This window comes from Protopterus annectens, chromosome 5.part0 (assembly GCF_019279795.1).
Source record: "Protopterus annectens isolate FY-2018-M chromosome 5.part0, PAN1.0, whole genome shotgun sequence".
Taxonomy (NCBI): domain Eukaryota; kingdom Metazoa; phylum Chordata; order Ceratodontiformes; family Protopteridae; genus Protopterus; species Protopterus annectens.
In genome coordinates, this window is record NC_056735.1 from 1743375666 (window position 1) to 1743402445 (window position 26780).

Consider the following 26780-nt stretch of genomic DNA (forward strand, 5'->3'; position numbering starts at 1 on the left):
GTAACCATGACTGCAACAGTGAATACACTCGAACATCTACATTTATGGTAAGTGCACACAACTGTACTATGTTCTTCATGTTTCACTGTTGCAGTCATTACATTTGGGTAGATTCCCAAAGCTATGGTTGGGAGAAGGAGTTTATACAGCATTAGGACCAGCTATAAGGCCATACAAGACAGCAGTGGCAAAGCCAGCTCTGGATTTAGAGAAAATTGGTAAATGATAATGCTTGGTGAAAGTATGTACAGAACTCCAGGTAGCAGCTTCTAGAATATCCCTGGTAAGAATACCTCCGAGAAAGCCTGCAGAAGTAGATGTAGCCCTGGTGGAATGAGATCTGATCCCTTGGGGGACAGGTTTTCCATGGTGCTTATAGCAGAAATAAATGCAATGGCTTATCCATTTAGAAACGGTTTGTTTTGAAATAGCCTTCCCCTCTGCCCCTGTAGCAAATACTAACAGTAATTGTTCAGATTTTCTTCGAGACTTAGTCCTGTCCAAGTAGAATCTTAGTTGTCTGTGCACATCCAGTGAATGCAGAATCCATTCCCCTTTGTTCTGTGGATTGGGAAAGAAGGTTGGCAAATGAATGGACTGATTAAGAGCCACACTGGAAACCACCTTGGGCATGAAGGATGGATTGGTCCTGAGAGATATCCTGTCCGCATGAAAGATGATAAAAGGCTCCACTGCCATAAGGGCCTGTAATTCAGATATCCTTCTAGCTGAAGTGATTGTTAAAAGGAAGGCTGTTTTCCAAGAAAGAAATTTTAAATCTGCAGTAGCAGCTGGCACGAAAGGAGGTAGAGTGAGCTTCTCCAAAACAAAGTTAAGGTCCCAGGCAGGGGTAGGAGCTCTCCTGGGTGGTCTCAAGTTCTTTGCCCCTCTGAGATGCTGCTTGAGCAGAGGATGAGAGAAGAGGGGTGGGTTCTGTATTATAGTGAGCTGAAATAGCTGAGGTGTGGATTTTAATAGAGGAAAAAGACAGGCCCTTGTGAAGCATCTCAGTTAAGTATTGCAAAATCTGAAGTAAAATTGGGCACTGCTGTGCTCATCCATAAAGATTGGTTCCAGGCACAGAATCTTTTCCATTTGTCAGCATAAGATTTTCTAGTACTAGGTCTTCTCGCCTCCAAGATGACATCCATCACAGGTTTGCTGAGGGATGATAAAGGTGAATTTAAGTGATTAACCAGGCTGCAAGGTTCAATGTTGGAAGCTGAGAGTGCAGAATTTGGTTCTCCTGCTGAGACAGCAGAGAAGGGGTCTGAGGCAGGTGCCATGGAGATATTTGCGACACACTGCGCAGGAGTGGGTACCAGTGTTGGAGCGGCCAGTCTGGAGCAATCAAAATCATCCTTGGATTGTCCTGCTTGACGTTTAGCAGAACATTGGAGAGCAGAGGCAGAGGACTGTTTTTCCAGCTAAAGGACAGAGCATCCACTTTCCAGGCTTGTTTGTGGGAAGTCCTAGTGCAAAACTTGTCCAACTGGTAGTTTTGGGGGGAGGCAAATAGATCTATGTCTGGGCTCCCCCATTTGCTTGTCAACATGTTGAAAATATGTGGTTCCAGTTTCCACTTGTGTGGGTCCATAAGTTTTCTGCTTAGTCCGTCTGCCAGTGTATTCAATTTTCCTGGCAGGAATTGAGCTTGTAGGTGCACATGGTTGCTCAAGGCTGTGTTCCACAATGCCATGGCTAGTCTGCAGAGGAGGTAGGAATGTGTACCCTTCTGCTTGTTTATGTACCACATAACTGTGGTGTTGCCCGTCTTTACCATTAGTTGTCCTGGAAGAATGTAGTCCTTGAAGGCTGTCAGAGCATTATGTACAGCTAACATTTCTTTTTGATTGATATGTAGGTGCATTTGATTTGGGTTCCATTTGCCCTGAAAGCACATCCCTGCCAGGTGAGCCCCCCATGCATAGTCTGATGCATCTGTAGTTAGGGTTTGGGCGGCAGGGGGTAGTGTGAATGGCAGTCCCTTGTTTTGGTGGCAGGCCTCTGCCCACCATAGGAACTCCAGGCGTAGGCAAGGTATGATAGGAATCATTGTTTCCGGGCTGTGACAATGTTGACTCCATAGACTTTTTAAGTACCACTGTAGTTTCCTCATATGCAGTCTTGCATATGGAATTAGAAGATTGCAGGAGGCCATGAACCCCAAGGCTTGCTGTACTTGTCTTGCAGATAGCAGGGTTTTTGTGGCCACTTGTTTGAAGTAGGTTACCAAATGAATTTGCTTCTCTGGTGTGAGGAAAGCCATCTGGGCAGTTGTATTCAAGCTTGCACCCAGGAATGTAATCTGTTGAGAGGGTACCAGTTGTGATTTCTTTTCATTTATGGTGTACCCCAGACAAGTTAGGACCCTTTTTACAAACGCCAGATGATTTAGAAGTATGCCCTGGTTTTCTGCCTGAATTAGACAATCGTCCAGGTATGGATATATTTGAATATTTCTTTGCCTGCAAAATGCAATAACTGGAGCCAGGCACTTTGTGAATACCCTGGGCACAGTAGACAAGCCAAAGGCTGGTGCAGAGAACTGTTAATGCAAGTAGCCTGCTTTGAAGCATAGGAATCTTCTGAAAGATTCCCTGATTGGGATGTGCAGGTATGCTTCTTTTAAATCTAGAGTTGCCAACCAGGCATCTTTGCCTAGCATAGGAAGTAACTGGTGAAGAGTCAGCATCTTGAATTTTGGAATCTCCAGAAGGTGTTTAGAGTAGACAAGTCCAGGATTGGACTCCATGATTTGTCTTTTCTGGGTACCAGAAAAAACCTGGAATAGAAAAGTACAGTTGTGTTCACTTACCATAAATGTAGATGTTCGAGTGTATTCACTGTTGCAGTCATTACATTTGGGTAATCTGCTGGCAGGTTGCCCTCAGTCAGCCTGAATACCAAAGTCTTGGGTTCTGCGTCGGTTGTGGTCTCCTCTTCCATGACGTCAGGTCGCCAGGGGTATAAAACATGCAGCTGACGCCATTTTAATCAGTTTTTCTTGCCCCTGATGTCAGGTGCCCCCCAAATGGGGAGGAAAAATATATAAATAAACTGTAAATATATAAATGCACCTTAGAAACATAAAATTTACCTTCAACTAAAAGCAAATACACCACAAAGGCTTTTGAGTATAGTGAAGGAAAGAAAAGGTATTGAATGGGGGATGGCGGGTGGGTAACCCGGACTGCAACAGTGAATACACTCGAACATCTACATTTAAGGTAAGTGTGCACAACTGTACTATGTTCTTCGTGTTCCACTGTTGCAGTCTTTACATTAGGGTATAATCCCAAAGCTATGGATGGGAGAATGGAACTAAACAGCATTAGGAGCAGCAATTAGGCCCTGCAGGACTGCAGTGGCAAAGCCTGCCCTAGATTTAGAGAAGAGAGGTAAATGATAATGCTTTGTGAACGTATGAACAGAGCTCCAAGTAGCAGCTTTTACAATGTCTTTGGTTGGGACCCCTCTGAGAAGAGCTGCTGAAGTAAAGACAGCCCTGGTGGAATGGGATCTGATCCCCTTGGGCACAGGTTTACCATGGTTCAAATAGCAGAAATGAATGCAGTGGCTTATCCATTTAGAAGTAGTCTGCTTTGAAATAGCCTTCTCCTCTGATCCTGCAGCAAATGTTACCAGTAGTTGCTCAGACTTTCTTAGAGATTTTGTCCTGTTTAAGTAGAATCTTAGTTGTCTGCACATCCAATGAATGCAGAATCCACTCCCCCTTGTTCTGGGATTTGGGAAAAAAGGTTGGCAGGTGAATGGTCTGGTTAAGAGCCACACTGTATACCACCTTAGGCATAAAAGAAGGGTTGGTCCTGAGGGCCACCCTGTCTGGGTAAAATATAATGAAAGCCTCCACTGCCATGAGAGCCTGTAGCTCCGAAACCCTTCTAGCTGAAGTGACTGCCAAAAGAAAAGCGGTCTTCCAAGATAGAAACTTTATATCCGCAGTAGCTGCTGGTTCATAAGGAGGCAGGATGAGTTTTTCCAGCACAAAATTGAGGTCCCATGCAGGAGTTGGTGCTCTCCTGGGAGGCCTTAAATTTTTGGCCCCTCAGAGATACTGTTTTAGCAGTGGATGAGAAAAGAGGGGAGGCTCTGTGTTGTAATGACCGAGATGGCAGAGGCATGTATTTTTATTGAAGAAAAGGATAGGCCCTTGTCAACCATCTCAGTTAAGTATTGTAAAATCTGAGGAATACTGGGCCTTGCTGTGTCTTTTTCCTTGTGCTTGGTTCCAAGCACATAATCTCTTCCATTTATCAGCATAAGATTTTCTAGTAGTAGGCCTTCTGGCTTCCAAAATGACATACATCACAGGTTTACTGAGAGATGTGGTTTGAATAATTAGTTGATTAGCCATGCTGCAAGATTCAAAGTTTGGAGCTGAGTGTGCAGAATTTGATAGTTCTGCTGAGACAGCAGATGAGGTGTTTGAAGCAAGTACCATGGAGGAAGGTGTGACATGTTCCTTAGAAGCGGGTACCAGTGTTGGCGAGACCAGTCCGGAGCAATTAGAATTATTTTTGTTTTTTTCTGTCTGACTCTTAGTAAGACCTTGGAGAGTAGAGGCAGAGGGGGAAAAGCATAGACTGATAGGTTTTTCCAGCTGAAGGATAGAGCATCCACTTTCCATGCTTTTTTGTGATGAGTTCTTGCGCAGAATTTGTCCAGCTGATAGTTTTGGGGAGAGGCAAATGGATCTATGTCTGGGCTTCCCCATTTCTGTGTTAACATGCTGAAGATTTGTGGATCCAGTTTCCATTCGTGCGGGTCCATAAGATTTCTGCTTAGGTCGTCTGCCAGAGTATTTTGCTTTCCTGGCAGGAATTGAGCTTGAAGATGTATTTGGTAAGTCAAGGCTGTGTTCCACAAGGCCATGGTTAGTCTGCAAAGGGGGTAGGAATGGGTACCCCCCTGCTTGTTTATGTACCACATAACTGTGGTGTGTTGTCTGTCTTTATCAGTAGTTGTCCTGGATGAAGTAAGTCCTTGAAGGCTGTCAGAGCATTCTGAACAGCTAGCATTTCTTTCTGGTTGATATGAAGATGCATTTGGTTTGGGCTCTATTTGCCCTGAATGCCTCTCCCTGCCAGGTGGGCCCCCCAAGCATAGTCTGATGCGTCTGTAGTTAGGGTTTGGGTGGCAGGGGGTAGAGTGAATGACCGTCCCTTGTTTTGTTTTGGTGACATGTCTTTGCCCACCAAAGAAACTCCTGTTGTAGGCAGGGAATGAGAGGAATCATTGTTTCTAGGCTGTGAATGTTGACTCCATAAAGCTTTTAGGTAACATTGAAGTTTCCTCATATGCAGTCTCGCATATGGAATTAGTAGACTGCAGGATGCCATGAACCCCAAAGCCTGCATAATTTGTCTTGCAGATAACTGGGTTTTTGTTGCCATTTCATTGAAGCATGTTCTCAATTTTTATTTGTTTGTTTTGCGTGAGGTAAGCCATCTGGGCAGTTGTATTCAAGCTTGCACCCAGGAATGTAATTATTTGAGAGGGTACCAGTTGTGATCTCTTTTCGTTTATGGTGTACCCTAGGCATGCTAGAAGCCTTCTTACAAATGCCAGATGTTGAAGAAGAGTGTCCTTGTCCTCTGCCTGAATGAGACAATCGTCCAGATATGGATAAATTTGAATGTTTCTTTGTCTGCAGAATGCAATTACTGGTGCCAGGCACTTTGTAAAGACCCTGGGCGCAGTAGATAAGCCAAAGGGCAGAAAAGAATTGGTAATGCAAAAAACCTGCTTTGAAGCGGAGGTATCTTCTGCAATATTGGGATATGCAGGTATGCCTCAAGTCTAGAGTTACTAACCAAGCATTCTTGCCTAGCATAGGTAGTAGCTGTTGTAAAGTCAACATTTTGAATTTTGGAATGTCCAGGAACGTGTTCAGAATCAATAAGTCCAGTATTGGATGCCATGAATTGTCTTTTCTGGGTACCAGGAACAGTCTTGAATAAAACCCTTGTCCTTTTTCCTTTTCTGGTACTGGTTGAATAGCCCCCATATCCATGAGGGACATGACTTGTTTCTGGGCCTCTGCCCACTAGTTTTGTGGCAGATCCGGCCATCCGTTTGGAATTGGCAAAGTGTGGAAATGAAATCTGTACCCCTGGGATACTATGTTTAATACCCACTTGACCTGGGTTATTAACTGCCAATTTTGAGCATGAAGTGCTAGTTTTCCCCCCAAGGGGGCTGCCAAAAGATAAGTGCTTGGAGATGGTAGAGGAAAGTCATTGAAACTGCTTACTGTAGGGTTGTGCTTTGTTACCTCCAGATTTGGAGGTGGAGGCACCCCATTGCTTTGACCTCTAAGATCCCTATGATTGGTATCTGGAGCCTTTTGAGCGCCTGAGTTTGCCCTGAGTGGCTCTGTTGGACACAGGAAAGGACCAATTTTAGTAGGAGAGTGCCTACTGAACCTGGGTGGCTGCGCTTGCAAGAAATCTTTTACAGTTTGCATAGATTTAGCTTTGTCTTCCATTTTCTTCTGCCTTATTACCAAACAGAGTATCATGCTGCAAAGGGGCATCCAACAATTTAGCTTTAACATGATCAGGCAGATTTTGCTCCTTGAGCCAGGCATGGCTTCTTATCACAGATCCAGTAACGGCGGCCCTACAAGAGGCCTTCAAGGAATCAAAACCACATTGCAAAGTATGCTTTCCAACCTGTTCTGCTGAATGCAATAAATCCTGTAACTCCTTATTTTCCACACAATCAGAAATCAACATAATTTTCTGTTTCAGTAGGCCCATAACATGCTGTTGATATTTAAGCATATGAAACTGGCAGTTTAAAGCCCTGATTGCCATGGTTGCAGATGTATAAACCTTCTTACCCCATCTATCCAGCGCCCTGGAATCTCTATCAGAAGGGGTAGGATTTTTGGCTGTAGAAGCCTTTACACCCTTGGGACCCTGAGAAATAGTCTCAGGATCAGCAGCAGGATTTTTGAAAAGAAATTTGTGGTAGTCAGGAACCCTGTAATATCTGTCAGGCTTACTAGGAGCCGGAGGCAGGGAATCAGAAGCCATGCTTGATTTCGAGAACACATCAACAATGTCTAAAACAGGAGGTGTTGCCAAAGGCCTATGCTGAGGAAGAAGGAAATCCCTAAGCCTCTTTTTTGATTCAGAGAAGTCCTGACTCTCCCAGTGAAAATGTTCTCTTAAAGTATGCAAAGTCTCTCCAAGAGAGTAATCCTCAGGAGGAGATGCAGATGGGTATGGATTCCTCTGCATGTGAATCCTCATAAGGTGGAATAGAAAGTTCCTGATCAGAAGAGAAATCAGAAGAAATGGAAACCTGATCTGAAGATTCATAATCAGTGCCTTGCCTAAGCCTCTTAGCTGGGGGGGGGGGTTGGGAGGTTGGGAACCCCTGATCAAGGTAATTAAATCCTCAGTCATTTTGATCATTTGTTTTTAAGGCATAGGGGCCTGAGCACGTGGCTCATGCGTCGGATTTAGACATAGAAGTTGTTTGTGGCCTTGTTTTTGTTGATGGCGTCGGTTTAATATAAAAATGTTGAGGCCTGAAAACACCCTCAGAAGCCGGTGTCTGCTCAGCAGCTCCGGACCCATCCAAAGGAGAGACATCTATGGGTTCAATACTTTGCGAATCTCGTGGCATACCGGACTCCGAATGGGTCTTGGTAGAGGCCTGTGACTCAATAGTGGGTATCAGGGGCTGCGAAAGCACCTCACTGAGTACCGGTGACTGGCTTAGGAGAAGCTTCGTTGTCGGTTTTGGACCTCAACGGTCTGTCTCTGTCTTTTTCCTTGCATTTTTTGTGAACTCCGGTAGTCGGATTGGTAACAGATGACATTTCAGGGTAGTTAAATCTTGAGCCAAAATATTTAGAAGCATAAATATACCGACGCTTAATAGTGCGTTGGTTAAATTTAGCACAAAATCGACAGCAAGGCACGTTGTGATCAGAGCCTAGGCAAGGAATACAGTACAAATGAAAATCCTTATGAGGTATTTGCTTCCCACAAGTAATGCAATTATTAACTTTTACTGACATCGGTAAGGAGCAAGAAAAAGTTTCCTTAACGGGGTACTTAGCTTTAGTTTGAAGACTTCGGTTCTGAAACTTGAAAATGAAAATTTCAGGAGTCGGCCGACCGGCACTTGGAAACTGCTTCTGTTTCGGGCACCGCGCGGCAAGAAAGACTGATTAAAATGGCGTCGGCTGCATGTTTTATACCCCTGACGACCTGACGTCATGAAAGAGGAGACCGCAACCGACGCAGGACCCAAGACTTTGTTATTCAGGCCAACTGAGGGCAACCTGCCAGCAGATTACCCAAAGGTAATGACTGCAACAGTGAAACACGAAGAACATCCTTGTCCCTTTTCCTCTTCTGGTACCTGTTGGATAGCCCCCATGTTTAAGAGGGAAAGTACTTGTTTTTGAGCCTCTGCCCACTGATTTGGGGGCAGGTCTGGAGATCCGTTTGGTGTTGGCAATGTGTGGAAATGAAATCTGTATCCCTAGGATGCTATATTTAAAACCCATTTGTCCTGGGTTATGAGTTCCCAGTTCTTTGCATGAAGAGCAATCTTCACCCCCAAAGGGGCGGTTAAAAGGTAAGTGCTTGGTAATTTTAAAAAGAAGTCATTGAGACTGTTTACCATAGGGGGGTGTCTTGCTATTTCCAGATTTGGAAGTGCAGGCCCCCCACTGCTTAGTTCTGAGAGTCCCCTGGGAGTGAAACCTGGGATTTTTGCTGTGTCTGGGTTTAGCTTGAGAGGATCTGGAAGGGGCTGGAAAAGACCAATTCTTAGTAGGCCAGTGCCTACTAAATCATGGAGGTTGCACTTGTAAGAAATCTTTAACAGTTTGCAAAGATTTAGCTTTATCGTCCATCTTTTTTAGAACTTCTTCAGCCTTATTGCCAAACAGGCAGTCCTGATTTTAAGGAGCATCCAACAATTTAGCTTTAACATGATCAGGCAAAGATTGCTCCTTAAGCCAAGCATGCCTTCTAAGCACAGACCCAGTAACAGCAGCCCTGCAGGAGGCCTCTAAAGAATCAAAACCACATTGCAAAGTATGTTTTCCAACTTGTTCAGCAGAATGCATTAAATCCTGTAAATCTTTATTTTCCACACAGTCAGGAATCAACATCATTTTCTGTTTAAGCAGTCCAATAATATGCTGCTGATATTTTAACATATGAAACTGGCAGTTTAAAGCTCTGATTGCCAAGGCTGCAGACATATAAACCTTTTTACCCCATCTATTCAGCGCCCTGGAGTCTCTATCAGAAGGGGTAGGATTTTTAGCAGTAGAAGCCTTAATGCCCTTGGGCCCCTGAGAAATGGTTTCTGGATCTGCAACAGGATGTTTGAAAAGGAACTTGTTGGACTCAGCAACCTTTAGTATCTGTCAGGTTTACTAGGAGCGGGAGGACAGGGAATCAGGGGCCAAACTGGATTCTGAGAACACATCATCAACAATGTCTAGTACAGGAGGTATAGCCAAAGGCCTATGCTGAGGCAGAAGAAGGAAATCTCTACGCCTCTTTTTTGAATCAGAAACTTCCTGACTTTCCCAGTGGAAATGCTCCCTTAAAGTATGTAATTTCCCCAAAATAAAAATCCTCAGGAGGGGAAGCAGAGGGAATGGAATCCTCTGTATCAGAATCCTCATAAGTAGGCATGGACAAATCCAGGTCATTAGAAGAGTCAGAAGAAACAGAATCCTGATCAGAAGATTCAAAATCAAGCTAAGCCCTAGGCCTCTTGGGGGGGTTTGACTACCCCTGATTAGAGTAATTAGATCTTCAGCCATTTTGATCATTTGTTTTTTTAGGCATAGGGGCCTGAACATGTGGCCTGGGCGTCGGTTTTTTAGACAAAGATTGAGATTTAGGCCTTAGTAATGAAGGCAGTGTCGATTTAATATGCAAGTCTGTAGGCCTGAATACACCCTCAGAAGCCAGTGCCTGCACAGCGGCTCCGGACCCATCCAAGGCAGAGACATCCGCGGGTTCCATAGGTGAAGCATCTCGTGGCATACCGGACTCCAAATGGGTCTCCGTAGAGGCCTGTGAATCAGAAGTAGCGGGTATCAGGGGCTGCGAAAGTGCTTCACTAACTACCGGCGAACTGGCGGCTGGCTTAAGAGAAGCGTCGTTGGCAGTTTTGGCCCTTGGCGGCCTGTCTCTGTCTTTATCTTTGCGTTTTTTTCAGAATCCCGGTAGTCTGATGGCTAACCGACGACATTTCTGGATAATTAAACCAAGAACTGAAATATTCAGAGGCAAAATTGTACTGACGACGGACAGTGCGCTGATTAAATAAAGCACAAAACAGACAGCGCGGTATGTTGTGGTCAGGGCCTAGGCAGGGTATACAGTATGAATGAAAATCTTTATGAGGTATTTGCTTTCCACAAGTAATGCAATTATTAACTTTTACTGACATCGGTAAGGAGCAAGAAAAAGTTTCCCCAACGGGGTACTTAGCTTTAAGTTGAAGATTTCGGTTCTGAAACTCGAAAACGAAAATTTCAGGAGTTGGCCAACCGGCACTTGCGAACTGCTTCTGCACCGCACGGCAAGAAAGACTGAAGTTGGCTGCATGTTTTATACCCCTGACGACATGGAAGAAGGGACAGCAACCGACACAAGACCCAAGACTTTGTTAATCGGGCCGACTGAGGGCAACCTGCCAGCAGATTACCCAAATGTAATGACTGCAACAGTGAAACACGAAGAACATTTTCTTTTCAATAACTAAATCCAACTTTCGTATCTTTTCTCCCAACTTTGTAATAACAGTTTCATTACATCACATCAATATTTTCTTAAGCTGCAGCCCACTATTGTTGAAAAGCTCTTGTCAGCTGTTTTAAATATAGGATCACTGACAACAATGCCATTCGGACACTTAAAAAAAACTTGAGACCTTTCAGTACTACATGTAAAGAAATAGTGTCCTAGGCAAAGATTATCATACATCAAGCTCTTGTATCTTTTTGATTTTTTTCAAAAGTTTTAAAAGAACTCTGTTTTTACTAACATTATCATTACCATCAAAGCCAGTGTTTTTTAAGGAACAGATATCTATAAATGGATTGATGGGAGTAGAAAACAATTTTCCAAACTTAACTCCCTAGAAGAATGTTCTGCAGATTCATTTGATGGCTCATCAACCATAGTAGCATTCTGTTGCCGGCCCAAAGGAAAAGAAATTACAGTTTCTGGACTGATCAGCTGACTTTTCAAGAAATACATCCTGAGAAACCTCTAGCTGTGTAATTTTTTGAGTTAATGAACCAACTAAAACACAATCAACACATTCAAAATATCTCTGTTAGAGACAGCCAAAGGCTGTATCCTATAATTATTCTGCCATATGGAGGTTAAACTGTTAAATAAACCAAGTACAAACCACAAAACAGCAAGAAACTGTGCGTTGTAACACAAACCACTTCAAAACAAAAAAAGCACACAAAACTGTAGAAACAATTAACTTAATTAGTGCTTTTTATCCAACAAAAAAAAACTACCATGGGTATTTTCCATAAATGCTCCAATAAAAAAAAAAGTTTAATAATGTAGTACTATTTATATCATACCTTAAAATCAAGAACAGGAAAATGCTTTGTTTCACAACAATATATCCCACCAGATAAAAACATTACCACTATGGAAAATATCCTATACTGGACATCATACACATATATATATATATATATATATATACATATATATACAACATGAAATAATACTAGGAGACTTTAATATAGACTGGCAGCTTAACAACAGCCTATCTGATTCCATAAACCTCTACGGCTTTACATAGTTAATTACACCAGTCCACAAATTGCTGGTGGAAAAATCAAGCTTAGACTGGATTCTTACTAACAGACTCAACAAAATTAGGGCAGCCTGTAGCCTTCCAGACAGCCTAAGTGACCATCAACCTACTTATGTTCTCAGAAGTTATGTACTACATAAACATATAATTTACAACCAAGTTTGTAACTCATAAAAATGTTAACACACTTATCAAACCCTTAACAGCATATAATTAGCAAATACTAAAAGCTATGCCCTTAGACTCTGCTGTCACATACATCAATGAGATATTCCTAAACATTCTCAATAACTTTGCCCCAGTACATACCAAAAGGGGCAAATTCAATCCTGCAGCATGGCTAACACAGGAAACCAAGACACTAATGCTACAGCATGACGAAACCTGGAAAAACTGGCTCAAAAATAGACTACAATATACATTTCAACATTTTTAAAGCAACTAAGGAATAGGACAAAATACCAAATAAAACATGACAAGCAAACCCTACTATAACACCCTCCAAAATAAATATCAAAACAGCCAGATCTTTTCTGGACATCCATAAACAAACTTTTACTTCCAGGTCAAGCTACCAACCCCACCTTTACATCCAGCAATAGTAATGATTCAATTCCCACACAGTTTAGCAACTATTTTATACAGAGTACATTGTCCCTCACAAACATTAATACTTCCACTACCCTAGCTAAATTTGCTACAGACACTGAACTCACCACTGCCAAGTCTTAAAACAGCTAAACTGGCTACAGCTTAACTACATAACTTATTTTGAGCTAGTTACGGCATGCAAACTAATATATTATCCTGAAAAATTCACTGCCTAAAAAAAAAAAATATTACTGCCCTACATCCCCCACAAGGTTCCTCCGTTGTGGTGATGAATTTCTGCTAAGCACTACTAACGCAAATAATCTTGGACTCACTATACTCCCGTTACATCTCCAATCTCTGCAGCACCATTCCTACACAAGTATGAATGATTAACAAACTCCTAAGCTATAAAATCCAGCTCAAACATTACCTTACCCAATCCTGGTCATGCTCATCCCAGGCTGAGACCACTGGTGAAAACACAAACTTCTTATTGCTTATCACTAACTTTTTGCCCTCCTCTACTTAAATCATTACACCAACTTTCCCTCCTGCAATTAAGTCAATACACCCCCTTCCACCTCCCTCTTAAAACACTTATCTTTCTCTTTTTTTAACTGTCCCCATCCAGCATTCTACCCCTCATGCATAAGTTATACACCTTCTAGATACACCAATTTGGAAGACACAGCCTGAATAGAACTAATTCTATACCATTCCCTCTCAGTCATATGCTATTACCACTATCCCCTACACACTACTATCTACCCTACTATAGAATTTTATAACTTGGTTCATTATCTCTCTTGAAATCTTTACAAACCTATACAATACTAAAATATCCATTCCTACAAAATTTATAACTTATTTCAATATCTTGAACTCCTTGCAAATCTTTCTTTACTGAAATGAAAAAACACTAAACTTCTTTACGTTTTTACCTTCTACAGTATCAACCCACTTACTTCCTGCAACATTTTAGACTTATAATTATTGATATAAATACTTTATTGTATACACCTTTTTTTTCTGAGAAATGTGAATGTTATTTTTCTGAGAACTGTCTGAAACTCACTTGTTATATAAATGTACTGCGATGGAGCTTTTCTCCCTTGGCATTCTCTACCCAGTCACAATTTCTTAGTTAATGACAAATAAGTAAATAATTAAATAAAATGATAAGGTATGTTGATAGTATTTGAGCGAGTGTGCTAACACTACTAATGCTTCTTAGCTGAAGATCTAGTAAAATGTGGTCTTTCACAGCTCAAAACACAAGACAGATCTCCACATAGCAGCTGGTAAAAAACAAAAAAATGTGAGATTTTTTTTCATCTTTCTGGATAGCTAAGGGGATCCTAGCCCTTTCAATTTTCTTTGGTCAAGAGACACTGTAGTCCTTCAAGCCGGGATAAGCACTCGGAAATACACATTCCAACTGGAGTGTTAAATTTAATGCTCAGGCTAATGAGAACAGAATTTAGGGACATGGATCTTGAGAATATACCTTTGACAATTAACCGGCTAATGAAAATGAGACTGTCTTCCTGATCTCTAACGACTATCAGTTTTAATCAAGGTTCCATTTATACAATAATCAGTAGGAACAACTTGCTTCCCAAATGAAGCTATACGACATGTTTGGAATCGAGTCTAAAGCCATGGTCAGAACATGTGGTACTCATTCTATTTACCCTCTTCTTGAAAAATGTGAGTGCCAATGAGGGAATCAAAAATGGCAGCCAGTAAGCAATCATCTACAAAAAATGACAAGCATGAGTACACTGGTGTCCAGGTATAAGGGGGCAGAGCTGCCAAACAGACTATATCATATGAGCAAATGACATACCTTTACTGTATCTATTGCACACCGCCACCCCCTTTGGCACCTGCTAAAGTACGAGTAGGGATAAAAAGAGACAGGACAAACAAAGTTAAGTCGCCTTGCAGTGACCCTATTATTAGGCTCTCCACAAAGCAGAGAACATTCAAAAAGTTAAGAATCAAAAGATGAGAAAAATTTATCATCAGTATAACTCTACTCCAAAATAACTTCTTCACCTTTATAGGTAGCAGCTGTTGAAGTGTTAGTATTTTGAATTTTGGAATCACCAGGAAAGTGCTTAGAATAGAGAGGTCCAGGATAGGACGCCAGGAGCTGCCTTTTCTGGGTACCAGGGAAAGTCTTGAATAAAACCCTTGTCCTCTTTGTTCAGCTGGGACAGGTTGAATAGGCCTGATACTTAGAAGAGACAGAACCTGCTGTTGGGCCTCCACCCACTGATTTGGGGGTAGGTTTGGCCAACTGTTTGGGGTTGGTAGGGTGTGAAAGTGGAATCTGTATCCTTGGGAAACTTTATTTAAAACCCATTTGTCCTGGGTAATGAGTTCCCAGGTTTTTGCATGAAGGGTGAGTTTTCCTCCTAAGGGAGCAGGCAGTTGAGCAGGGCTTGTAGGGACTAAGGGTAAGTCATTGTGCCATTTTTCTGAAGGGGGGTGGTTTACTACTCCCTGCTTTGGAAGTGGGAGCCCCTCACTGATTAGGCCTGTGCACAGCCTGAGACTGTAACCTGGGTGGTCTGCTGCTCCTGGGTTTGGGCTGAGAAGGCCTGGAAGAGACTGGAAAGGACCAATTCTTTGAAGGCCAATGCCTACTAAATCTGGGAGGCTGCACTTGTAGGAAATCTTTAACAGTTTGCATAGATTTAGCTTTTTCCTCCATCCTTTTGAGGACTTCTGCTTTGTTGCCAAACAGGCGGTCTCGGTCTAAGGGAGCATCCAGTAATATAGCTTTAACATGATCTGGCAAGTTTTGCTCCTTAAGCCAAGCATGCCTTCTAAGGACACACCCAGTGACAGCGCCCTGCAAGACGCTTCTAGAGAGTCAAAACCACATTGCAAAGTATGTTTACCAACTTGTTCTGCAGAATGCGTTAAATCCTGTAATTCTTTGTGTTCAGCACAGTCAGGAATCATCATCATTTTCTGTTTAAGCAGTCCCATAATATGCTGCTGGTACTTTAACATATGAAACTGGCAATTTAAAGCCCTAATGGCCAAAGTAGCAGAAGTGTATACCTTCTTACCTCATCTGTCCAAGGCTCTAGAATCTCTATCAGAAGGGGTAGGATTTTTGGCAGCAGTAGCCTTAATGCCTTTTGGTCCTTGGGAAATGGTCTCTGGATCCGCAGTAGGATTCTTGAACAGGAACTTGTGAGAGTCAGGTACTCTAATACCTGTCAGGTTTTCTGGGAGCCGGAGGAAAAGTGTCTGGGGAAAGTCTAGATTCCAAGAAAGCATCATCTACCATGTCTAGGACAGGAGGGATAGCTAAAGGTCTGTGTTGAGGAAGGAGTAAAAATTCCCTAAGCCTCTTTTTGGAGTCAGAGTAATCTTGGCTTTCCCAGTGGATATGCTCCCTAAGAGTGTGCAAGGTTTCACCAAACGAAAAATCTTCTGGAAGGGAAGCAGAGGAAATGGAATCCTCTGCATCATAATCCGCATAGGTAGATAAGGGCAAATCCTGGTCATCAGAAGGAACAGAAATATCAGATTCCTGATCAGAAGAATCAGAAGGAAATTCAGTTCTAGGTCTCTTAGAGGGGGAAGGCTGGTTTCCCCTAATTAATGTAATAAGGTCTTCGGCCATTCTAAGTATTTTTTTTTTTTAGGCATATGGGCCTGAGCATGCGGTTTGAACTTCGGATTTCCAGGCATGGATCGAGTTTTATACCTGGATGAAGAAGACGGTGTCGGTTTAAAAGGCAAGTCTGTAGGCCTGAATATACCCTCAGAAGCCGATGCCTGCACAGCGGCTCTGGACCCATCCAAGGTAGAGACATCCGCAGGTTCCATAGTCGAAGAAGCATCCCGCGGCATACCGGACTCCGAATGGGTCTCAGTAGAGGCCTGCGAATCTGAGTTAGCGGGTATCAGGGGTTGCAAAAGCAGCTCACTGAGTACCGGCAGACTGGCGACTAACTTAACAGAAGCCCCATCGGCGGTTTTGAACCTATGCGGTCTATGTCTTTATCTTTACGTTTTTTCGGAAGATCGGTAGTCGGATGACTTAACAAAGCCATTTCGGAGTACTAATACAGAGTACCAAAATAATTTGCTGCAAAGATAGCCCGACGACGAATAGTTCGGGGGTTGAACAAGGCACAAACTGACAGTGTGGGACGTCGTGGTCTGGGCCTAAGCAAGGGATGCAGTACGAATGAAAATCGTTACGAGGTATTTGCTTTCCACAGGTAAGACAGTTGTTAACTTTTACTGACATCGTTTGGAGCAAGAAAAAAAGATCCCCAATGGGGTGCTTATCTTTTCTTAAGACTTCGGTTCTAAAACTCGAAAACGAAAATTTCAGGAGAAGGCCGACTGGCACTTGCGAACTGCTTCTGCTTCGAGCACTGCATGGCAAGAAAGACTGATGTAATGGTGTCGGCTGCATGTTTTATACCCCTGACGTCATGGAAGAAGAGACAGCATCCGACACAGGAATCCAAGACTCTGGTATTCAGGCTGGTTGAAGGCTACCTGCATGCAGATAACTCAAATGTGATGACTGCAACAGTGAAACATGAAGAACATCATGGCCTTGATGACTTTGGACAGTATTCCTTGCCCCTTAATTATGTCTTTCTCTGATGGGTAACTTTGTTCTTAGCATGAATTTTCCTAATTCTATCTGTAAAAGATGGTAGGAAGCAAGGAGGACTCCCAGCTTCAAACCATGCCTAAAGTAAATAAAACTGCTGTATCAACAGCCTCAATTTCAGATTTTAACAGTAGACAATATCCACCCAAGAAGAAAAGTGTTGGCCCTGCTGTGGTAAATAATAAAATGGGCACTGCAAGTCCTTTCTTTTACACTGAACATGAGCATTTTCTGTTCGCTGCTACAAACAAATATGAACAGTTCATGAAGTGAGAAAGATTAGCACACTCCTTAACACATGCAAAAGAAACCAAAACAGGTCACAGCATAATACCAAAAATACTAAAGTCGAGATGCTTAAACTGGGTACAGAGAGCATAAGAAGGAATATTTCAATGGCCAAGTCTTTTCTTCTGCTCTAGTTTAAGTTCAGGTTTATTTCTGTGCTTATGACTAAGCACTATTCAACAATAAAGCATTATAAAACTTACATAACAATAAAAAATCCAAGGCAGAAATTGACTAAGTTAGACATCTAAATGCTACATAATATAAACAAGTTTTAAGGAATCTCTGTTTAGTGTTTGGGGACTCACTCAGCCAGTTAGTCTAAAAAGACTTATGTACTTACCATAACTTGACATCTGTGTTACCCTGTGTCACTATTCATCACTCTTGGGTCGAAGGATCAGACACCAGATCCGAGCCAGCAACTTTTCAGACAGCTTCTAGGCAGCTCAAGCTCTCCCACTCCCATGATCCCCTGCTGCCCACTAACCCCTCAGATTGAGTTTGCCCTAGAGTTAGAAAACAGCAAAGGAAGACCTTAACCACCAGAAAGGACATCTCCAATTCCTCTAGGTCCCACAGGATGGGGAAGGAGGGAGGGACAGTTATGAACATCAAGAGTATGCAATAGATATCCCCCTTTAATGGAAAAGTTAGGGAAGAAAACTGGCAACTGCCTAATTCAAATTCACCTCCGTAGCCATCTTAGGCATGAAGGAAGGATTGGTTCAGACAGCCATCCTGTCTTTATGAAATACCATGTATGGTGGTTTGGTTTGATAGAAAAGAGCCTGCAACTCTGAAACCCTTCTTGACGAAGTTATGGCCACCAGTAAAGCAGTCTTCCATGATAAAAATGTCATACTGCGTGTAACAGATTACAGCACAAATGAAAGATCCCCAGGGGAAGAAGGACCATTAATAGGATGCCGGAGCAGAAAAACACCTTTCAAAAATACCTTACAAAGATGAGAGGAAAAAGTAGGTTACTCGTAAACATGGAAATTAGAAATAGCTGGCAATTGCACTTTGAAAGTAGAGAAACTAGCCCCATCTTGAAAAAGTGAAGACAAGAACAAGATATCTGGAATGGGAGCAGAGAAGGATTCCAGATTATGCTGCTTTGCCCAGATAGAAAACACCTTTTCCATTTACTCGCATATAGCTTTCTGGTAGATGCCTTCTGATAGGCCAGAATAATGTTTTTGATGGGTAATGCAAGCCCGGACTGATTCAGGATCATGGGAAATGGACAAACCACACAGTTAGATGTAGAGTCTGAAGGTTGGGGGTTGGAAGCTGGGAGGGGTGGGAAATCAGATCCGGAAGGGGATCTATACCCAAGGGGGATGCTTCAGATGAAACTGTAGGAGGGTAAACCGTAGGCCAATTGTGAATCAGAACGTCCCTGGGGGACTCCCTGACTGGGGGAATCAGGGCAAAATACCGGCTGCATTTGTGGTTGTGAGGGGAAGCAAAGAGATCGCAACTCAGACGACCCCGGAGAAAGAAAATCTCTCTCGCCACTGAAGGATTCAGGGACCACTCGAGGACTCAGGATGGTCCTGCTGAGTCTGTCTGCCAACACGTTGGCCTCGCCAGGAATGTGCCTTATAAGGAGAAAGCTCCCCAAGGACATTGCCCATTCCCACACCCTCATGGCCTCGCGACAAAGCAGATAAGAGCATGTACCCCCTTGCTTGTTGAAGTACTACACAACTGCCATGTTGTCTGTGTGAACTGCAACAGTACCCAGAGGAAGGCAGCGCTGAAAAGCTTGCAAAGTGAGAAGGATTGCTCTCATCTCCAGAACATTTACATGCAGTTTGGTCTCTGCAGAGGACTACGTACCTTGAACGGTCTTTCCCTGGTAATGCCACCCCACCCTAAACAGGGAAGCAGAGGTCATGGTGGCACTGGGGGGAGGAAGAGAAAATGGTTTGCCCTCTAAGAGGTCGGGAGACTAAATCCACCAAAGAAGATGATGCCTGCACACTGGAGTGAAATGGATTGAGGCAGTCATCGGATGCTAGAGTCCACTGCAGAACCCTCATCTGGAATCTGGCTAATGGCACTAGACAGACTGCTGCCACCATGAACCCCAGGGCCCTAAGAATAAGGTAGACCTGAGGACGAGTCAGATCTAGAAGGCACTGAACATGAGCTCTGATTAAACTCTTCGGAGACGGAGCACTGCAATCTCTGACACCATGTCCACCTGAATTTCAATAAATTCCAAATTCTGGGATGGAATCTGTTTCAATTTAGGCAGATTCACCGACTCTTAACTGGTCGAACAGGTAAAGCAAGTACTGAGTCACTGTGACCAGTCAATGCTTGGTGGGAGCTGTGAGGAGCCAATCATCACAGTAAGGAAACACCTGAAATCCCTGCAGTCTTAGGTGAGCTGCAACCACTGCCATGCACTTGGCGAACAAAAGGGGGAATGTGGTGAGACGAAAGGGCAGAGTCCTGAACTGGCAATGATTGGCCCCCCCACACGAAAGCAAAGATGCTTTCTGGAGCGTGTCTATTTTTATACAATAGTACCCCATCCTTGAGATCCAAAAAGCACATCCAATCATCCTTGTGCAGAAGGAGTACAATGGACTGGACAGTGAGCATCCGGAACTTGGACTTCTTGACAGAGAGATTTAACATGCTGAGGTCCAGAATTGGACGTAGGTCCCCCATCTTCATAGGCACCAAAAAGGGGAGAGAGAGAGAGAGAAGGTTCCGGATTCTCATTGCCTTGGGGGAGGGATCTCTTGGATGCCTCTCTTCTGAAGAAGTTTGAGCACTTCTTGCTGAGCTAATTCCCTCCGATGGGGTGGCGCATCAGGGAGGCACTTCCTGATTGGAGGGGGTGGCTGAGAAAAGGGAATAAAACAGCCTCTGGAGAAAATGTTTAGCACCCAGCAATGTCTTGTAATATTTTCCCAGGCCAAAGGGTGCAGTGATAAACAGCCCCCGACTGTATCCAGTGCAGAACAGTCGGGCAGTGCCATAGAAGCGCTGGGGGACCTCTCAGAAAAAGGTTCCCTAGAGCCCTGATTCTGTGGACCCCCTCTGCCCCTGGGGCGGTGTCTGCCATTGAACCCTCTTCCCTGACCTCTAGAACAGGGCTTGTCCTGAGCATCCTGGAAGGAGGACTCAGACTTCCAAAACCACATTTTACTAGTCCCTCATTGCATCTTGGAAAAGGGGCACTGAGGAATAGATTACTTGATTCCCACAGCTGACAAGGACTTGCCCTCCTGCTCACTGCAGGTGAGAGTTTCTTTGACTGAAGGACCAAAGAAGGTAGATACATCAAAGGGGGCATGGCTGAAGGATGCCTTAAAGGACTCGGCAAAGTCGCAGCCAGGTGTGGCGCAGAACAGCGATGCATGTACCGGCCGCTTGGGAGGTGCCTTCCGCATCACTGGAAATCAGCCTCATCAAGGAATTAGACAGGGATGTGAGAGTGGACAGCTTGGGATACAACTTACTAAATTCTCTGGCTGACAATAACTCAGAAAGGGAAGTGGTAATATCCTTGAACAAGTACATCTGGAGTCGGGTGAAATGTGCCAAGTAGTTAAGCTCCCACAGACCAAAGGTAGCTGAGGTGAAGACCCACTTTCCATGGCCGTCGATCACCCAGGACTCTCAGTCAAGAGGATGAACAGACGTACTTTGCTCTGCCAATCCTTTCTTGGTGATGCGGCTACCACAGTAACATTGACTGGCACAGCTTTTGACCAAAACTGTTTGTTGGAGGGGGACTGAGAAACCTGTTGCGTTTCGGCACCAGCTGCACATTATCCAGCTCCTTCCATGCCCTGCCGGCGATGAGGTCTATGAGTTCATCAGCAGGGGGGGACCCAGGAGGTATATGGTCCCATCCCGAAAGCCTTCTGGAACACTGACTCCTTGGATGACCATCTGCCCTTAAGCTCGAGGATTTCCAAGATGTCCACAAATGAGACATCCTCGGGCAGTGATCTGGGGGACCCATCCTCTTCATCGAGGGTTGCATCCTCAGTGAGAGACTCCATAGGGGAGTCTAGGTGCCTCCTCTTGCACGATCTCTTCCAAGGCACCTCCCTCGGGGTGGGGGGGGCTCTGGGGAGGATTCAGAAGAGAAGGGAACCCTGGGGGGATGACTATCGCCTGAAGGCTAGTTTGAAAGGGCTGACCAGGAACAGGATGAGAAGAGTATGCTCTCGGGGGCTGGGATGATCCCTGGAAAGCTGGGGAGGAAACTCTGGTGGAGGAAAACGTCCTCTCTACAACCTGGAAGGCCAAAGGGCTGGGCGATGCCCCATCTGCACTTGCAGCAGGCAAGCCCACCTGAAAGAGGGAACACAGCATGTCAGCGCCTATGCCTCAGGACAGTACCAGCCCTGAGCTGTAAAGGGCTGAAGCACCAAAGGAAAGGGACCGGTCCAAAAACACAGGGCCAGAGCCCTCACCCAAGGGCTCCAGGGTGACAAGTCAGGCCCGGGACTCCATCTGCACAGGGGGAGGTCGAGCAGAGGTGGTCAGGGACTCAGATGGAGTACAGACAGAGTGGTCTCTAGGGACCACCCAGTCTTCTCCTTGATGTGTCCTACAGCCTGGAAGTCCGAAACTACCTGGATCAGACAAGGAGAACACAGCAAAGAGGTAGGAGAAGAACCCCTGGCCAGATGGGTAGGGGACACAAGGCGCCCCAACTCAATCTGAGCCTTGAGGAAGGACCTCCTCATCCTGTCCATATCGTAAGGGAGCAAGCTCCTGGAGAACCTAGAAGAGGAAGGGAACCTGGGTGTCGATGGATGCCTGGACCCCAAGGACCTCCCATGCCTGTCTGGAGATAAGCTCCTGCACTTGGTGGCAGAAGGGGACTACCCCAAGACAGAACTCGAAGGGGAGTCCTCTATAATAATGATGGGATCTGGCACTGATCCCAGACCAGTCCACCTTGGATCCAAAGACAATTGAGGATCTGAACATTTGGGTCCTGCATGACTCAGATTCAAGGAAGTCGGATCCCTGGAAAGTCTGGATATTTTTGGATTTGAAGGCCTTCGATCTGGAGGTGGACTCCTGTGACCTCAGATCCCTGGGCATCAGAGTGGAAGCCCTGGATCCGGTGGTGGATTTGCGGGACCTAGGATCCGAGGAAGTTGGATGCGACTAAGCAGAGGCTGGAGTCAGATCCGAGGAGCTGGGATTCAAACAGCCTGGCCTTTTTAGAGGAAGACAACCCAGGAAGAGAAATGGCCATCCTCTTGTGGTCGGAGGGTCCTGCTTGGCTAGACTGGGCCAATGGACCTCCTTGGACCACACCCTTCAGCAAGAGCTTGCTCTGGTGCGCGACTAAGGCCCTGGGGTTGAATGTGGCACAAATACGGCATTCAACCTCCAGGTGGTTAGCACCCAGACAACAGAGGCACTACTCCTACTGCAAATTGGATATGGGCATCTTCCGACCGCATGAGGAGTACCTTTTAAAGCCAACAGGTTTGTCAGACATAGCTGAAAAGCAAAGCAATCACCAAAACCTAAGGGATGCACCAAAATCACTAACCGAAAGAATGCTAATGCCAAAAAAATGGAAAGGACCACCAATAACTAACAGTGAAAGAAATACAACACTAAAGTCTATAGAGGCAAAAATCTAAAAAGGGTGCCAAAACCCACAACTACAAACAAAGAAATGGGAGGGGAGGGAGACTATAAACTAGCTAAAAGAACAGGCTAACTACAGAAAACTACCAAACTACTAATAAAACGGAGAGTTAAGCCAAAAAGAAGAACATTTTTTTAAAGTACTTATCCCCACTGGAGACTAGAGCCATATTACCACGTCTGATGCTGAGAGCAGCAAACAAGATCTGAGGAGTTAGAGGGCAGCAAGGGATCATGGGAGTGGGAGGAGCTCGAGCCTAGAAGCTGTCTGAAAAGTTGCCGGCTTGGATCCGATGTCGGACCCTAGGTACCAAGAGTGAGGAATAGTGACATGAATAACATCAGATCAGCAATTGTAGAAGCCATGATAAGTTAAGGAATAAATCCCAGAGGACTTCAGCTTCACCCATGAGCTCACTAACAGCCCTGCAGTGACATACCATATGACCTGGAAGGTTCACTCCAAGCAAGTAGCTGTTGAATGCAGGACAGACCCAAGGCATAAAGTGCTAAGTAAAACATGACCAGAATTTTATAGATGAAACAAGTCCAAAGTGGAAGCCAGTGTACACTATGGAGAGTCAGTATAATACAGTTAAGTATAGGGGAAACACCTATAAATAGGCAGACTGCAAAGCTTTGCACCAGCTTCAGTTGATCAAGTTTTAAGTCCAACCAGGAGGAAATCAAGACATAAATAGCCACTTGGAGACCCTCACAAAAAATAGGATGGGTTTGTAAGGGCAATATTCCTGAGATGAAACAAGACAACTTGATGGCACATGGCACCTGACACTTGCATGTCAACTAATTAATAACATCTAAATTATGTACCTTTGATATGCATTCTCATTAAAAAAATCTGACATTACAGTGACAGTAAGTCAAACATTTTTGTGACAATCACCACTGAAACAGAACACAGTAGGAAGAAATTTAAGTGATTATCCTGAAATACAACTTTTATGTGAAAATACAAAGACTACCATCAAGGCAGCCTTCTCACACATGTAGAAAATGAATTTAAACAGGAAACTGGGTTCAAACTCCTATAAATAACTAACTTCCAAAAGTATCTAAAACTACACTGCAAAGAATGATGGACAGCCACCATCTCAGCCATGGAAGTAACTAGTATATACTTGTAAAATACACTCCTTTTGAAAGGGTAGGCAATTAGAATCAATACTGTAAGAAAACTGGAAGGAATGCAGTGGTTCACAAAATATTTCAGATGGCTAATCATTGGAATATCAATCACAGAAGATGGGGTTATGGAGGACTATAAGATACGGTACACGGGTAATAAATAAAAAAAAATTACAAAACAAGACGTACAACTTGAAGACAGCAAAGGGTAACAGTTTCAGGCATCCAGTTTTCAGAGACATACCTGGAACGGGTAAAGAGAACATTATAAACGGACTGCTCGTCTTCTGACAACTTCAGGCGATCTGTGCAACTATGGCGTGAAGGTAATGACACCTAATGCACAAAATGAAAACATTTAAGGTCAACCAAGAACGATTTACATATTCTCTAGAATAGTGTGTAAAAAAACAATGAGAATAAGTCAACAAGCAAATGAAAAAACAGCCTTTTTATTTGTTACTCTCAACAAACACTGGGAACAGATTTGATCTGATGGAAGGTTAGCTAGGGTAAGAAGGGATAAATTCAGTAGTTTTCCCCACTTCCCTCAAGAGGGCCGAGATGTGTCAGTGATTTGTTGACAAACCCCCGAGATAGCTGGGGGCAAAATTACACAGATACCAGTAATACGAAGAAGAAATACTCCATGGGATCAGTAAATGCATACATCATAGCACATTTTGTCTAAACAATTCAGGATAAATGGAAATGGCTTCTTTGTGGTAAGCCTATAACGTGGTCACACCATATCTTCACTTTTAAGGGATAATAAGGCACATTTGTTAAATAGCAGCATGTTCCACATTTATTCTACAACTCATTCCCAATACGCATAAGATTTATTTTCATATAGGGAAAGTTAACCAATAACTGTGTAGAGTCAACAGAGGCTGTAGGAGTCCCAAGAAGCTAAAAAGATACAGTATAAGTCAGTTTGGGAACTGTGGTGGAGGTTTTAAGGAGATCTGCATCCAAGAGGTGGCCATTTCACCAAAATCAGACCTTCTATGCTGAAGTGATAAAAATAAAAAAAGGCAAACCAATAAAGAAATGTACAACTTGTTAATAGCAACCTTTACTTAAAAGCTATGAAACAAACGAAAAAAAAAGTACCAGAGGCTTCCCACTTGCATCAAGCTGGTCCTTCATTCTTCGAAGCAGAAGAGTTTTTGTTAATATATTCAGTCTCTCGCTTCCTTTCTTTGTGCCATTATCAACCTGAGCCTTCCACAACTTATACTCATCAAATGGAGAGCAGCGTAAAAACCTGGAAATAAAAAGATTGCACACATTTTCAGAACCGCAAAACTGAATCAAAGTCTCTTCAGCAGCTAGCTCCAAAGAAGGATAAAGCATTGACTAAACCTAAGCTGGCTCAGGTTCAAGCCAGCTGGGAGGAAAGGGGCTGAGGGGTCACAGTCTGCTAGTCTTTCTCAGGAGGAGGGACATGGTCTGCCTTGATGCACTACTGCCCCCTGCTAAAGTCCAGGTGGTGCATCAGCAGGGAACACCCAAGAATGAAGATGGAACTTTAGGCCTCCCAAGCAGTTCTGAGAGCTGCAGCTGCTATGAACGTTGTATGTGGAATGTATGTTCAAATCAAAGGGTAAAGCTCTATAGGCCACTCTGCCGGGTGAAGACCACTGCTATTAAAAATTGAGGGGTTTAGGCAAAAATACACTACCTACGTGAATGACAGTTCACCAACAGCTGACTCTGATCCCCATTATGACCATCACTCTACAAAAATGAGAAAGACAGTCGGGGTAGGGTTTAGCTTTAAAAATAAACCATCCTGAGTGAACCATTCACACACTGATACAGAAGAATGTCTTTGATCTGAAATTCTGCTTTTAAAACTAGTATTCTGTTCACAATAATATATATACCACAGATTTACATTCTCCAGTTCTATTAGAGTATGTCAAATAACATATTGCTAATTGTGATGACAAACTGATAGCAAATGCAAGCATTTCTACCACAGCCTGGACTTGGAGAAACAATATGCTAGAGATTACAAAACTTTAAGTAATGTAATACAACATGCTAGAACACGGCATTGACTAAGTAAGCACAGTTTTACAAGAGCACAGTCACTCAGCCATAGACGTATTAAATATAATATTTGCTGCCATAATTCATTACATGAACAGGAATTTGCCAGATGTGTATACCAGTCCACTGGTCTGACATTTTTCAGCAATCAGACATTGAGGTGTGGGGTCTTGGGACTGCAATCACACACTGAGGCGTGTCGGAGTCGACAAATCTACACTGGCATTGTATGTTCATCTTTCTTTTTTCCATGTGCACAAGAAGTCATTAAACATAATAATAATATCTGTAAATGGTCTCCAGGAAGGCTAAATATTTCTTGAAAGGCTACAAGAGTTGAAGGTGCAGAGAAGCAAAAAAATATAAAAAACACACCAAATCATATATATATATATATATATATATATATATATATATATATATATATATATATATATATATATATATATATATATATATATATATACATACACACACATATATATATATATATATATATATATAT

General features: G+C 43.4%; 1 protein-coding gene across 1 annotated transcript in view; it reads right to left on the reverse strand.

Moving 5' to 3' along the window:
- The window catches only part of TTF2 (transcription termination factor 2), a 618261-nt gene that overhangs the window by 486996 nt on the left and 104485 nt on the right, over positions 1 to 26780 (reverse strand). The window contains exons 3-4 of the mRNA XM_044071547.1: positions 25331 to 25484; positions 24459 to 24550 (exon numbers count right to left, since the gene is read on the reverse strand). Coding sequence (XP_043927482.1) covers positions 24459 to 24550; positions 25331 to 25484 — 246 coding nt within the window. The remainder of the gene's footprint in view (positions 1 to 24458; positions 24551 to 25330; positions 25485 to 26780) is intronic.